The 14,764-nt window shown below is 49.3% G+C and overlaps 1 protein-coding gene across 1 annotated transcript; it reads left to right on the top strand.

Moving 5' to 3' along the window:
* The first annotated feature begins 12,168 nt into the window (after nucleotides 1-12,168).
* CDK5R2 (cyclin dependent kinase 5 regulatory subunit 2) lies at nucleotides 12,169-14,508 on the top strand. The gene has a single exon (XM_033111354.1). It carries the CDS (start codon nucleotides 12,244-12,246, stop codon nucleotides 13,351-13,353), a length of 1,110 nt encoding a protein of 369 aa, XP_032967245.1. The 5' UTR covers nucleotides 12,169-12,243; the 3' UTR covers nucleotides 13,354-14,508.
* Nucleotides 14,509-14,764: the final 256 nt, after the last annotated feature.

Raw genomic sequence — 14,764 nt, 5'->3', positions numbered from 1 at the left:
TTGCATATTTGAAAGTTGCTAAGAGAGTAAATCTTAAAAGTCCTCATCACAAGGAACAAAACACTTTTTTGTAACTATATATGATGACAGATGGTAACTAGACTTATTGTGATCATTTTTCAATGTATACAAAAATCAAGTCATTATGTTGTATACCTGAAACTAATATAATATTAGTTATATTAGTTAATTATTCTTCAATTAAAAAAATAGCTAAAAACCCATGGATGACATTTACAGCAAAATTAGGTGGCAAGGTATTTCCATGAACCCCAAAATATACAAATGGGCAAGAACAAGGCAACACTACCTGCATGGAACTGGCATCTGTGCAGAAGAAAGGAGAGATAAGTAGTGCGCTTCTGATGGAACTGAGAACAGGAGGACACCATACTAACCAGCAGGTGTTCATGGGTCGATTTAAGAAAGCAGAAATTGGAATGGGTTTTGCCTAGTTCAGTAGTGAGTGAGTGCAAGCAGCCTTTGACAAGGTCTGAAATAAATGGAGTGCTTTAGCCCTTGAGAACTCTCAGGACTGACCATCAGGGCTCCCTGCTGGGACAGGATCCCACATGGAAGAGAAACTGCTGAGAGAAGCAAAATTGAGCAGAACAGGAACAACAAAGATAAAGACAAGAGAAGGCCCAAATTAAAATGGGAAGGTGAGCAGAGCCAAGAAATCTTATAAAGTACGCTGCCATCTTTTTTATTACTACATGAAAATAACAGAAAAGAGAACTCTGTGAAGTTAGAAGAGCTACCCTGACCCACAATTCCCTCTAAAAGTTCAAGCAAATTAATTTCATGTATATATAAGCAAAAGAAAAGTATTGAGGCCAAATCAATTACAGAGTTACAAGAAAATAAGAAGCAGAACCACAATAATACCTGCGGGCAAAGAAAGCATGTCAGAAAGACATGCCCACAAAGCAGATAAAAACCGTAACCTTAACTATTTAGAAAGAAGATAAAAGGTGTTAAAAATAACACAAGACATAAAAGAACAACATAAATCAAAGTTAGAGAAACTCTGAAATGAGGTGACAGAACTCAAAAAAGAATTAGAAATGAAAGAAAAAGTAATTTCAGAAGGGAAGGCCAAATTGGAAAAACACTACAGTGAATTAATACAGTAGATAATGCCTTAAGAGAATTAGAAGGTGAAAAGGAAAAATACATTAAAAGTTAAAATTTAAAAAGAAGGGAAAGGATTCAAAGAGAAAATTATACATTCAAGGTCTGACAATTTAAGTTCGCGAACTCATCCTAGAAAAAGTGCTACCTACCTCATTGCTGAATATCACTATGGTCACCTCGGAAGTACTCCCCTTAGGAAGCTATGCACTGATGCCAGCGCCTCGTCCACCCTTCAAAGCAATTTTGGAACTCTTTTACTGGAATGGCCATCAGAGCTGTCGTCGTATTACCCTTGATGTCCTGAATGTCATCAAAATGTCTTCCTTTAAATACTTTCTTTATCTTCAGGTAAAGAAAGAAGTCATTGGGGCCCAGATCAGGTGACTAGGGAGGGTGTTCCAATACAATTATTTGTTTACTGGCTAAAAACTCCCTCACAGGCAGTGCCCTGTGAGCTGGTGCATTGTCGTGATGATGCCAGAGCCACGGATTGTTTTCACGCAGCCTTTTCAGCACTTCCAAATAGTAAACTTGGTTAACTGTTTGTACAGCTGGTACAAATTCATAATGAATAATCCCTCTGATATCAAAAAAGTTTAGCAACATTGTTGCAAAAGTTCGTGAACTTAATTATCATTCCTTAATTGTATTAAAAATAGGCAAGTAAGGGGCAGCCAGATGGCTCAGTTGGTTAAAGCGCAAAGGTTGCTGGTTCAATTCCCACATGGGATGGTGGGTTGGGACCCCTGCAACTAAAGATTGAAAACGGTGACTGGACTTGACTGGACTTGGAGCTGAGCTGCGCCCTCCACAACTAGATTGAAGGACAACAACTTGGAGCAGATGGGCCCTGGAGAAACACACTGTTCCCCAATATTCCCCAATAAAATTTTTTAAAAAATAGGCAAGTAAGACTCAACACACAGTAAACAGAAATCTCTGAGGAAAAACAATCATGGCAAGGGAACAAAATGAACACGTGGGGCGGGCGATACAGTGAGGAACAGAGGTCTGCTGCCAACACCCACATGAGTGAGCGTGGGTGCAGGTCTTCAGCCGCAGTCACGTCTCCAAATGACTGCAGTCGTCTCTTTGTAACCTTCATTGTAACTTCATGAGAGACCCTGAACCAGAACCATCCAGCCAAGCTACTTCCAATTTTCTGATCTCAGAGGCTGTGAGATAATGTTTATCATTTTAAGTCAATAAGTTTTAGAGTAATTTTTTATGCAGCAATGGGTAGCTAATATAATGGGCATTAGGGTAGCTTCCAGTATGGGGCTATTTCAAATATTCCTGCTCAGTACATCCTAACATATATTTTATGGTGAATATATGTTCATTTTTGTTGGGTATAAACCTACAAGTGAAAAAGCTGGGTCACAGGATACTCATATATTCAGCTTTAGTAGATACTGCAAAAGTGTTTTCACAGTGCTTGGATCAATTTACACTGTCACCAGCAGTGTATAAGAGTTCTTGTTACTTATAGTCTTACTAACGCTTGCTATTTCTCTTTTTCATTTTAGCTATTTTGATGGTTTGTAGTGGAATCTCACTGTAATTTTAATATATATTTTTTGTGATGCCTAATGAAGTTTAGCACCTTTTCAAAAGCTTGATGTCCGTTTAGACATTTCCATTTATAAAACACTTGCTCAAGTCTTTTACCTATTTTAAAAATTGAGTTGTCTATCTTTTTTGATTGATTGATTTTTTTAAAAAAATATTTCTGGCCTTGCCCCAGAACATCAGGGAGGATGGATCTTACAAATGTAAAGCAAAAAAAGAAAAGTAAGTTTCATATTATTATAGTATAGTTTTACTTACATAAAGTTAAAATGTTAACAACTGTCTCTCAGTAGATGGATAGACACATGGAAAGAAAGGAAGGGAGGGAGGGAAGAGGGGAAAGAGGGAGGAAGAAAGGATTCTAAGATGGCCTCCTTGGTCCCGCCTCCCCATGTTACTCCCATGATTGTGTTATATTATGCGGCAAAGGGGATCACTGCAGATGTAATTGAAGTTGCTAATCAGTTGACTTTAAATAGGGAGATTATCTGGGTGAGCCTAAGTAACCTAATCATATGAATCCTTTAAAAGCAGGAAGTTTTCTCCTGCTGATCGCAGATGTTCCTAGTGTGAGAAGGATTCCATGCACAATTACTGACTTGTCGCCTTGAGAAGCTGAGAGCAACCCCCAGCTGACAGTCTTCCAGGAAAGGAGAACCTCAGTCCTACAACCCCAAGGAATTCCTGACAACCGAAATGAACCCAGATGCAGACTCTTACCCAGAGCCTCCAGATAAGACCCCTGCCCTTAATTTTGGTCTGGTGAAATTCTAAGCAGAGAACCAAGCCAAGCCTCCCTGCACTTCTGACCTACCCAGAAGCAAGCTAATAAATAGATGTTGTTTAAGCCTCTAAATGTGTACGTTTGTGATAGTTGTTATGTAGCAATAAAACACACATATTTGCTTAATCAAGATCTACATGTGTAGTAAGAGAATAAAGAAATATATGGAAAGGATAAATACCAAATTTAGAATATTAGCTATTCTGTTGGGGGTGTGGTGATAAGAAGAGGAGACTATTGGGGAGGAGAAGATAAGAGAATTAAAGTGTGTAAGGCAATATTTTATTATTTAAATGAGGTGGCGGATATGTTGTTTTATTTTTTTATACCTTTTTGTATGTTTCACGTGATGTATAACAATTTTAAAGATTCGTAACCCCCAGTCATAGCTTAAAAACAGTAGAGATGCCAACTTTCAGGGGCCTTTTGGGCTTGGACAATGAGTTCCCCCAAATGACTGTGATAGAGACCTTTTTCCATTTCCTGGAAATATAGAGGATGGAGTCCCCATAAAAACTTGGAAGGAGGATCGAGTCCCCATAAAAACTAAGATTTAATTTCCTTCTATCCCAATAGGATTGGGTTAGAAGTCAGATTTAATTTAACAACAACAACAACAAAAAAAAAAAAACAACAGGAAGGGAGGGAGGGAGGAAGGAAGGAAAAAAGAAAGAAAAAATTTTTTGTACACTCAAATTGGTGGAGTGCATAAATGAACGAATGAATGGAAAGATGAATTATGAATGGATGCCCAAATACCCATAGAATCATCAAGATTGTGTATTTGGACAACAGAGCGGGATAGGAAAATATTGTTCCATTGCAGAAAATCCACAAGCTAGTTGAAAATAAACAGTCTTGGAGTTGTTTTTTGTTTGTTTGTTTGTTTGTTTCTTTTTTTTGGAAGACAGATGTGAACCATGTTCTAACTGAAAATTTTGTTTCGATTGGAGCCTCAGCCACATCTCAGAGAGCTCCCCAAAGGCAGGCCAGACAAGGAGTTCTGGACAAGAACCCTGGGGCAGTTTAAAGTTCAAACCCATCTCCCCCCCTGCCCCCCAGAGACAGTGTGCTAATGTCTCTGATGATAACAGTTGGTTCTGTATGACCACAGCTGCCTCTTACATTGGTTGGGGGCAAACTTGATTCAGAAGCATAATGGAGGGTGAAGCATCAAATTTCTTATTTGAGCAGGAAGCCGATACCTGAGGAACGCAACCCAGCAGCCGCCCCGAAAGAAGATCAGGCAATTGTGCCGGCTATAGGGAAACGGCTTTCCTATCCCAAGGCTTTTACTTTGCGGAAGGGCACTGGGACCTGGTAAAGAACTCCAATCACCAGCTATGGTCCGGACAGGGAGGTTTGAGGAATTCAACAGGAAATAGGCCTTGGGGGCAGAACCCAGGTTGTGGTCAATAGTGTCTCTTCCAGAATCAGTCCTTCAACTAACAACCTGATGTGAGAGATCACCGTCCTCAGTCACTTAGACCAAACATGTACTTCTCTAAAGTTACCAACAAATTTCCAGAAGGATAATTTCCAGGCAGGAAATTCTGTTAGTCAGATATTTTTTTCTTTTTTTGGCTTGCAAATATTAGCTTTGCAACTCAAATTACCTTAAGATTAGGGGAAAAAAGGGGATGGACGGGTGTTTACTGGCTCATGGACCTGCATCAGGGCCAGCTGGATCCAGGAGCTAAAATTACTTCAGGAATTTCTCCTCCCGTCTGTTGACTCTGTTTTCTGGTGTACTGGTTCAGATGACCTTGACCACGGGGTGGGGGCAAGAGAGTCACCAGCATCTCCAGACTTTCATCCTACCAGCTTAGCAACCTCCGAGACAGAAAAGCATCTCTGTCCCAGTGGTTCTAGTAAAACTCCAAGCATCGAGTCTCCTTGGACTGGTTTGGGTCACCAGCCCACCCCTGATCCGTTGTAACCAGGACGGTAACTGGTCAGGTCTGTGTCTTGAATCTATCTTGGGGTCTAGAGAAGGGTTAATCCCATGTAGACCACATGGATTTGGAATATGGGAGAAGTGGTTTTCCAAAGGAAATTAGGGTATTCTTACCACAGGCAGGCTGGATGCACGACTGGCAGCAACAACAGCGGTGCTCAACAGACAGAACAGGTGCGATCCCGCCAGCTCCCAGTTTTCTTCTCCCTCTTAGTGTTTTCTGACAGGGATGCCCCTTAAGCCCACCTGAAGAAATTAGGATTCCATAGGTCTGAGACAGAGCTCGGAGGTGGTATTTTTACGAAGTTACTCCATGTGGTTCTGCTGGGCAGAGTAGTTTAGGAGCTCCTGATTAATGTAGTGGGTAACCTTATTCTTCTCTGCTCCCTACTCACACCAAAAGGGAGTGTATGGAGGGCTCTAGCTATAAAATTAGAGTTGCTTTTCTACTCAAAGAAAGTCAAAATAAAGGATTGTCTTTATATTTTGAGATCAGAGTAAGGCAAGTGTAAATTAATGAACCTGTTTCAAAGCCCACCCCCCACCTGCCCCTAAACCTGTACAAAGAGCAGAGAAACAGAAGTGGCTCCTCTCCAACGAAGATGTTGGGCCAGTACGCGGGACCACTGACGCTTCACACAAGCAGTGACTCATTAACCCTCATGTTCAGGGGGACAGGAGTCTGTCACTGTGAGCAGGGAGATGCAGAGGCCTAGCTCTGCCTTAGGAAAGGTGCTTATCGTCAGCACAGCTTGGAGTCAGATAGGGAAGGCCATGGACTGGAGAGGACACAATACCAGGCGGAGGAACTGGACCCCAGTAAAAAAATGGTTTGAACTCCCTGACAATGGTTGCTTACTCGTGGTTGCTAAAATGGATTTAAAATTTTTGCAGAACATTTCCTCAAAGCCCTTGAAAAGCAGAACTAACCCTCAATGGACGCTATGGAGCGGTGGAGAGATAGCAGTGTGGGAGAGCACGCCCCCTGAAAGCAGTCACAATGGGGGGCCAGCATGGTGCCCGGCACATATCCGGTACACAGGGGTTCACAAAGTTAATGAGGCCTGCTGTGAGCCAGAGATGGAGACCAGTGCCTGACGTGCTGTCAGGTCTTTGTGACGTCAGGAACATCATCAGTAGCAATAGCTGCCCGCACAAGAGCCAAGAAGAAAGGACAGCTACAAATTCGAGTCTCAAAAAACCAAACAAAAAGAAATGATAATACTACCCTGGCCCATTAATGAAGAATGTTCTAATAAGAAAACAAAACAAAACATGTTAATGGTACAGGTCAAGCAAATGTTTTCTGCTCTGTAAAAACAATGACAACAATATAATTTGTAATAACACATTTTTTTGAACACCAAGCACCGTGCACATGTAATATACAAGCATTGTGGAGCCTTGTGAGGTTAAATAAAATCTTACAACAACCCTATAATGGTCCACTTTTATAGACCTCAGAAGAATTAAGAAACTTGCCTCAAGTCTCCCAGCTCATAAATGGAGGGGCTGGATTTGAACCCAGACCTGCATGACTCCAGAACCCACATAGGAACCTCCACACTATCTGTCTCTTTTAAGGAGACAAACATTTTCTGTGCTATTTGTGAATGAGTCAGATCTCTTTCTGGCCCCTCCCTCTGTCAACAAGGAATCTGGGCCAGTGCGTTTCTTGTTCAATCTCCCTTGTTCAAGGAAGACTGAACCCCAGGGCTCAGCCTCTCACAGGAGGCAGCTCCTGGAACTCCAGGGGCCCTGAGTGATTCCTGTAAGTCAAAATAAGAAAGGTTGTCATGACAGTCTAGGGACCAGGTTCCATGCAGGGGTTGTTTGGGGCCACATTAAAGTGAGCCTTGAGGCACAGAAGCAAAGGCTGTGTGTAGATCCGGGGAATATCTGAGCTAGAGTTCTCAAAGGTCCTTCTTTCCCCAAGAGTCCAAGAGCAGGGTTTTCATACCTCACTGGGTATAGGCCGGAGCCGAGAGTACCCCCTATGCCTGGGTGTAGGGATGGGAAGGCAGGACTGATGGAGGGTCTGTGTTCCCAGAGTGGAATTGAGACAGAGGACAGGGAACTAGCTGAAGACCCAGTCACAGCAGCAGCTTTCCTGTAGCCACCTGCCTGGTTGAGATGGAAACGCTGATTCCAGCTCCAGCCCCCAGACAGGCTAAGAATATCCCAGAAAAGCAACAGCCACCACCCCCGCCCTTCTTGATCTGCTCCTACACCTGGAGTGCTGTGCTGGGCGCCAGCCTGGGCAGGGAAGAGACCAGAGTGCTGCTAGTGGTGGGGTGATGCTTGATTGGGGTGAGGGGAGGAAAGGGAGGGGCTTGATGGAAGCAAAAGAAGGTGAGCTGAGAAATAAAGCTGCTGGAGAGTGTTTTAGGCAGGGAGAACTGTACTCAGGGGGCAACAGAGGGAAGTGAAGTCAGAAGCCAGGGGTTTGGGGAGAGAAGATCCAGGGGTGAGGACGAAGGAGGGCTGGCATCGGTGACCTAGGAGACTAAGGCTTTATTAGGAGCAAGGAAAAGGAGCCCCAGCTCAGCCGTGTCCTCATCTGACCCTTAATCCTGGGTCCTCCAGTATCTCAGCATTGGTCCATTCTCTCCCTTCCCCAAGGCACCGCTTCCTCACTTATCAACAATATTGTCTGTTACAAAAATCCTATATTTGGTGTCCTCAATTAATTCCTTTTAGCAAGGGGCCTGCTGGAATGGGATAACATTGAGAATGCAGAAACTCCCTCTTGGCAGCTAGCAGCTCTTCCTTGGTCAGGTTCATCTCTTTCCTCTGCTCACCCCGTTTCCCCACTCCCCATTGTTACCTGGGAAAGGGTTCTGCTCCCTCCATTGCCTTCCCTGGGCCTTATTCCTCCCCACCTCAGGGCCCTCAGGGGAAGGAGGGAGGGCTGGGCTGGTGCATGTGCTCTCCCTGGTGCGTGTGCACACCGCAGGAGCTGAGACCCCGGGATGGGGACACTGGATCAGCAGGGTTGGGCAGCAGAATGCAGTCATTCAGATGCCCTGGCTGAGTCACCACCCTGGCTGTTTTCAGAACCTGCATGGTCAGCCTCTTTGTAGGGGCCCTTTGGAGATATGGGGGTGCAATGGCCTTGGGTTCTGGGACCTCTGGCCTTGCTGTTTACTGGGTAGACCATGGACCTTGGCCATCTTGGCACCCTGTCATTTGTCTCACCACCTTTTGGGGTGCCCCTCTAAAGCTTGGAGGGACCTAGGGAGGTTTACATAGCTGAGAGCTGGGCACCGCTCCCCTTCGTCTCCTGGGCTGACCTGCAGAAGTACAGGCCTCACCCGGATGCTACGCACACACAGACTGAGCCCATCCAGCAGAACCAGATAGGGCTGGAGCTAGAGAGTGAAACAGATTCACAAGACAGATTTTATTTAGAATCAGAATTATAGAACTGGAAGAGGCTTTAGGAATCATTTTTAAGTTCGATCCCCAAGATGTTATCTTATTCCTTTAGTATTCATTTTTTTGTCTGATAATAAAAGTATATAGAATTCCTGCATTTTAATATGAAGAAAGGGAATTCCGGATAGCTGAAGTGACTTTTCCAAGTCATACAGTTTATAAGCTGTGGACTAGAACTCCCGCCTCCTGCCACCTAGACTATGGCCTCTCAAAGAGGAAGATGAGAAAACCAAAGGACAGAAGAGTCTGAGCAGCACAGCCTGGAGGTGTTCCCTCAAAGGTGGGGCTCATCTTCCCAGGGGGTCAGTGACGGGCTCCTCTCTAAGCTGACATTGTGATCCCCATTAATAAGGCCATGTTCCTGCACAGGCTGAAACCTTGATCTAAGCCTTCTAGTTCTTGGTCTAGGCCTGTAGCTCTGGCCTTAAAGAGCCTTCAGGAATAGCCATGTATCTGGACAGGGCACTGTTCTAGGTAACCCCAGAGTGATGGAGACAGACAAGGAGCCTGGCCTCAAGGGGGTTCTCATCTAAAGGTTTCTAATACAGAGGAACATGTACGTCTATGGGGAATGGACGGACAAGAAGCGACATACAGATACTAATACAGATAAATGAATCAATCACAAATGTAGACCCTACACATAACCCAACCAGAAAAGTAAACTAGCATATGTGGTAAGGACATCGTTGTCCTTCCATAAAGCCCACCTTCTCATCAAGTCTTTCTGATTTCCCTACACTTATCCCCTTTGGCCTCTACACTACAGAGACATAACCTCCCTCTCTCCTCCCTTAATGCCTCCAGCTTTTTAAAAACAGAAATGCTGTCACTCTTTATGGATTTATTTTGATTATGTTGTCCTTTAAAATTCCATCAGTATCCATCTTGCACATTTTGGACCAAGGACTCAGAGCACAGCCCTAAACCAAGTTGTGATGTAGCAGCTGCTACTGCGGGAAAGAGGTTAGAAAGACTGATGTCATAAAGAGCATTAGGTTCCTTCTAATCAGTCCAAGAAGGCTTCTTGGAGGAAGTGGAATTTCAAGAGCTTGACAGAGAAGGCAAGATAGTGGTTTGAGTGGGGGTTGGGGGTCTGACCAGTGATAGGAGGAGCTCAGAGATTCAATAGGGATAACCACACTAAGAGGGTAGAGAGTGGGTGAGCCAGAGAGGGGGTCTGAGGCAGGGCAAGGTGGAGAATGAAAAGGGGGTATGAGACCTTTTAAAGGACGCTGAAGCAGAGTAGGAAATTCTTGATTCTGACCAAAAGGACAACAGGAGGTCACAGCTGGGCCTAGAGTTGGGGCACCATGTTGGTGACATCTGTGGGTTCTGCATAGAAGATCTTGTCCTAAATGACACCAGCAATAGGACTTACGTCAATGAGGGACTCCCGGGAGCGGAGGTGGGAGGACCCACGTGCCATTCAGATCCACGTGCTCAGTGTTTCTGCCAGTGCAGCTCAGTCTCTCTGGAGCCCGTCCTTAACTACCGGTGAACCAACTGTTCCTTGGGTGTCAGATAAAGGCTGACTCAGAAAGGCCTTGTAGGAAGAAGTGGGACCATTTGCAGGAGCTGAAAAAAGGGAGAATGGGGTGGTTGAGCCGTTCAGCTTAGGCTGTGAGAAAAAGATCAGATCTAAGGGAGCAGGAGAGACCCTGCTGAGACAATACACATGGGTTCTGAGTGTGTGGGGGGGTACAAGTCTGCGTGTGTACAGTGGAAAAGAGATAGGGAATCAACACAGTCAGACCACAGGTCTCCAGGGGGCTGAGTAAGCAGGGGCTGTGGGACAGCTGAGAAAAACTGGTGTCTCTGATGGCAGGAGCTGCAGCCCCAGGGGGTTCTGGAACAACCTATCTGGAGTGAACCACACACACGTGTGCATACACACCAACCCTGACAGCAGTGGATCCTGGGAGCCCTGTTGGTGGTCTGCAAGGAGCATGGAAGTGACTCCAGGGACAGTTCTGAGGATTTTGCTGAATCCCTAGGCAGGGGCTTTTCTTGCGATCATACCTACTTCCACAGCCCACGTAAGAAGCTGGAGATTCCTGTGTTGAGGAGCCAGAGAGCAGGACTGAAGAAAGGTGGCAAATAGAACAGCCCAGAGCCAGCTGGGCTCAGGACCAGAGGGATCAGGCCCAGAGGGTCTCAAGTACAGGACAAAGGTTTTGTGGGCACTGAGAGGACAGACCCAAAGAGAAATATGCAGGAGCCATCCTAACAGCTTGCAGCTGGGAATGGGGACAGCTGTGACCTGAATGTCAGAAAGCATTTAATGATGAAAACCCACCTCAACCTGGACCCAGGGGCTGGCCTGGAAGTTGTGCCAACTGTCTTGGGCCTCCCTCCACACAAGAGGTCCTGTCTCCTGTCTGAGCCTTAGGAGACCAACCGGTAGAATTTTCAGCATTTCCACAGGGACCAAGCATCCGTCAGCCATCCAAATGTGGGATCAGAGTGTGTTGATAAGGACGAAGAGCAAAGGAGGGACCACCCAGCAACTAGGAGCCAAGACCCTCTCCACACCTACTCAAATGCAGAGAATCAGGCCGTCGTACCTCGAGGGTCCCGCCATCCCAAGAGCAAGGGCCCCCAAGGAGGCAGATTGTAAATTGCAGGAAGGCCAGGGCCCTGCCTCTGGGAGAGCAAAACTACGCCTGCTGCGACCCTCTGTGGTGGCCTCGTGGGGAGGAGGGGAAGGGAGGCGAGCTAAGAGAATAGATCAGAAGGCCACATTGGAGACGCCAGGGTAGTGTGACCCAGCTGGGGCAAAAGCGCCCTGATGAGGTCTCTCACTGCCCACACAGACCCCCAACACATAATCAAAAAGGGGGAGAGGCTGTTTCCATGGCTTCTCTGCTACCGCGATCTAGTGCATCAAAACAAGGTGGCCCAGGGCCCTAGGACCTGCTTGGGGAGGTGGGAGCAGTCACCCCCATCCCCAGCTCTGACCCTAGGGGGACCTTCGAACGACCGCCACCTCTGGAGACAGAAGGTAGGGGAATGGGTGGCACTTCGGAATGGCATGCGAGATTCTATTGGTCAGAGGAGCTGCCGGTTAGTCAGGCAGCGAGGGCGCGGATTGGCTGCGTGAGGCGGGGCGCGGCGCGGCGCGGCGAAAGAAGGGGCCCAAGGGGTGGGGCTGACGCTGCAGCTGGCGCAGCTCAGACACCCAGCAGCCGCCGCGGAGCAGCCAAGCAGCCAGCTACCCCCACCATCGTTCCCGCGCCCGGGCCGGGGCTAGGCCCCCACCGCTGGGTCCCCGGGGGCTGCAGCAGCGGCGGCGGCGGCAGCGGCGCCGCCCGCGGTTCCCGCCGGGGCCCGGGCGCCGGCCCCGCTCTGCAGGATGGGCACGGTGCTGTCTCTTTCCCCCGCCTCCTCGGCCAAAGGCCGGAGGCCCGGCGGACTGCCGGAGGAGAAGAAGAAGGCGCCGCCCGTGGGGGACGAGGCGCTGGGGGGCTACGGGGGACCGCCAGGAGGCAAGGGAGGCAAAGGCGAGAGCCGGCTCAAACGGCCATCAGTACTCATCTCGGCGCTCACCTGGAAGCGCCTGGTGGCCGCTTCTGCCAAGAAGAAGAAAGGCAGCAAGAAGGTGACGCCCAAGCCGGCGTCCACCGGCCCCGACCCCCTGGTCCAACAACGCAACCGCGAGAACCTTCTCCGTAAGGGCCGGGATCCCCCCGACGGCGGCGGTGCCACCAAGCCGCTGGCCGTGCCCGTGCCCACCGTGCCCGCGACCGCCGCCACCTGCGAGCCGTCGTCGGGGGGCAGCGCGGCTGCTCTGCCGCCAGGCTCGGGAGGGGGAAAGCCGCCGCCGCCACCCCCAGCCCCGCAGGCTGCGCCGCCGGTGCCTGGCGGCTCGCCGCGGCGGGTCATCGTGCAGGCGTCCACCGGCGAGCTCCTGCGCTGCCTGGGCGACTTCGTGTGCCGACGCTGCTACCGCCTCAAGGAGCTGAGCCCGGGCGAGCTGGTGGGCTGGTTCCGCGGAGTGGACCGCTCGTTGCTGCTGCAGGGCTGGCAAGACCAGGCCTTCATTACTCCCGCCAACCTGGTGTTCGTGTACCTGCTGTGCCGCGAGTCGCTGCGCGGGGATGAGCTGGCGTCCGCCGCGGAGCTGCAGGCCGCCTTCCTCACCTGCCTCTACCTCGCCTACTCCTACATGGGCAACGAGATCTCCTACCCACTCAAGCCCTTCCTCGTGGAGCCCGACAAGGAGCGTTTCTGGCAACGCTGCCTGCGCCTCATCCAGCGGCTCAGCCCGCAGATGCTGCGGCTCAACGCCGACCCCCACTTCTTCACGCAGGTTTTTCAAGACCTCAAGAATGAGGGCGAGGCCGCCACCGGCGCCGGGGGTCCACCCAGCGGGAGTGCGCCGGCGGCCCCCGCCTCCTCCTCGGCCGCAAGGGACAGCTGCGCGACCGGAGCCAAGCACTGGACTATGAATCTGGACCGCTAGGGATACCCGAGGGCCGCGCCTGCCCCCCGCCCCAGCCTCTGACACATACTTGGAGCCCACGGGACCATTAAGCTGCCGCCGCTGTTACCGCCGCTCCGGGCCCTGCCGGAGGAGGAAGGGCCCCTACCCCGCAGGGGCAAGTGGAGGCCAGGAAGCCAGAGGCCACGACGTCTGAATTTGCTGGGTGTAGGGTGAGGGTGGGGGATGAACGCGGGAGGCGGAGCCCCTACCTCACATTTACTGTCTGTCTGCACCCCATCTCTCTAATTCTGACCAGGTCTCTCCCTACCCTTCTGGGTGTGTCTGTAAGTCCATCTCCCTTGGTTTTGTCCATTTCCTCACTTTCTTTCTGTATCTTCATCTTCCATCCTGTCTGCCTTTCAGTTTTCGTTCCTTGGGTGTGTATTTCCGTCTCCATCTTACCCCCCACCTATCTCTCTTTGCCCCTGTTTCTTTTTCTGTGTCCTCATCTTCCCTTCTTGTTCTCTTTTTCCTCGCTCCTGGCATGTGACACCACGTTCACTCCTGTCTACCTCCTTCCCCCTCCACTCCGCTATGTCAGCTTGCATTTCTTCCCCCGACTGAGCCCCATACTTCCCTCCCCAGACCAAAAGGAACATTCGTTCTTAATTTGGATTGACTGAGGTGCGGCGAGGAACTGCAGCCCCAGGAGCTCAGACAACTACCAGGATGGTCCTTCGCCCCACCCCCACCACCTCTCCCTACCTTTCCAACGTGTTGCATGCCGGGAGTTGGGGGGAGGGGATGCCGGCTTCAGGAGGCTGAGGTTTGGGAGCATACTCAACCTAGGAGGCCACCCCGGCAGCAACGGCGCCTCAGCGGAAGGATAGGAAGAGACAGAAAACTCTTCATACTCAAGGAGAGGGGCACCCTCTTCCTTATCCTTAGGTGTTTTTGTTTTCTCCCCTTTTAATTTATTGGTTGTTTCTGGAGGGGGGGAGGGGGGAGGTTGGGCCGGGAGCTGTCTGAGGTGCTGATCTGAGGCCGGACCGAACGCTCCCGGGAGGGGACCAGGGACTGGGTTGGGCCTGGTGCCGTGTCCAAGGTGCCAATGATGCGGGCCGACGGCGCGGGCCGCACTTGCTGTCTGTCGGTCTGTCCGGGAGAGAACTATAAAGCGCTGGAAGCGCCTGCAGATGGTTTTGAGCCGGCCTTTCTTTGGGCCCCGGGAGGGAGGGAGCGGGAGTGGAACTGTCACAGGCAGGGCAGCAGGGCCCCCAGGGGCGTGGTGGGGAATGTTGAGTCCCTGAGAACTGCTACTCTTTCAGTCTTGTTCCACAGACACACACACACACACACACACACACTGGCTTCCATTTTACAGAGAGTAAAGTGAGGTAGTCAAAGGTTGAGGCCTGCCGATGACGCTAAATTCCACCCCCGTCCCACC

Source organism: Rhinolophus ferrumequinum, chromosome 8, assembly GCF_004115265.2.
Source record: "Rhinolophus ferrumequinum isolate MPI-CBG mRhiFer1 chromosome 8, mRhiFer1_v1.p, whole genome shotgun sequence".
In the NCBI taxonomy this organism is placed as follows: domain Eukaryota; kingdom Metazoa; phylum Chordata; class Mammalia; order Chiroptera; family Rhinolophidae; genus Rhinolophus; species Rhinolophus ferrumequinum.
Note: the sequence above shows the minus strand (reverse complement) of the source record. Positions and strands in the feature narration are given on the sequence as shown.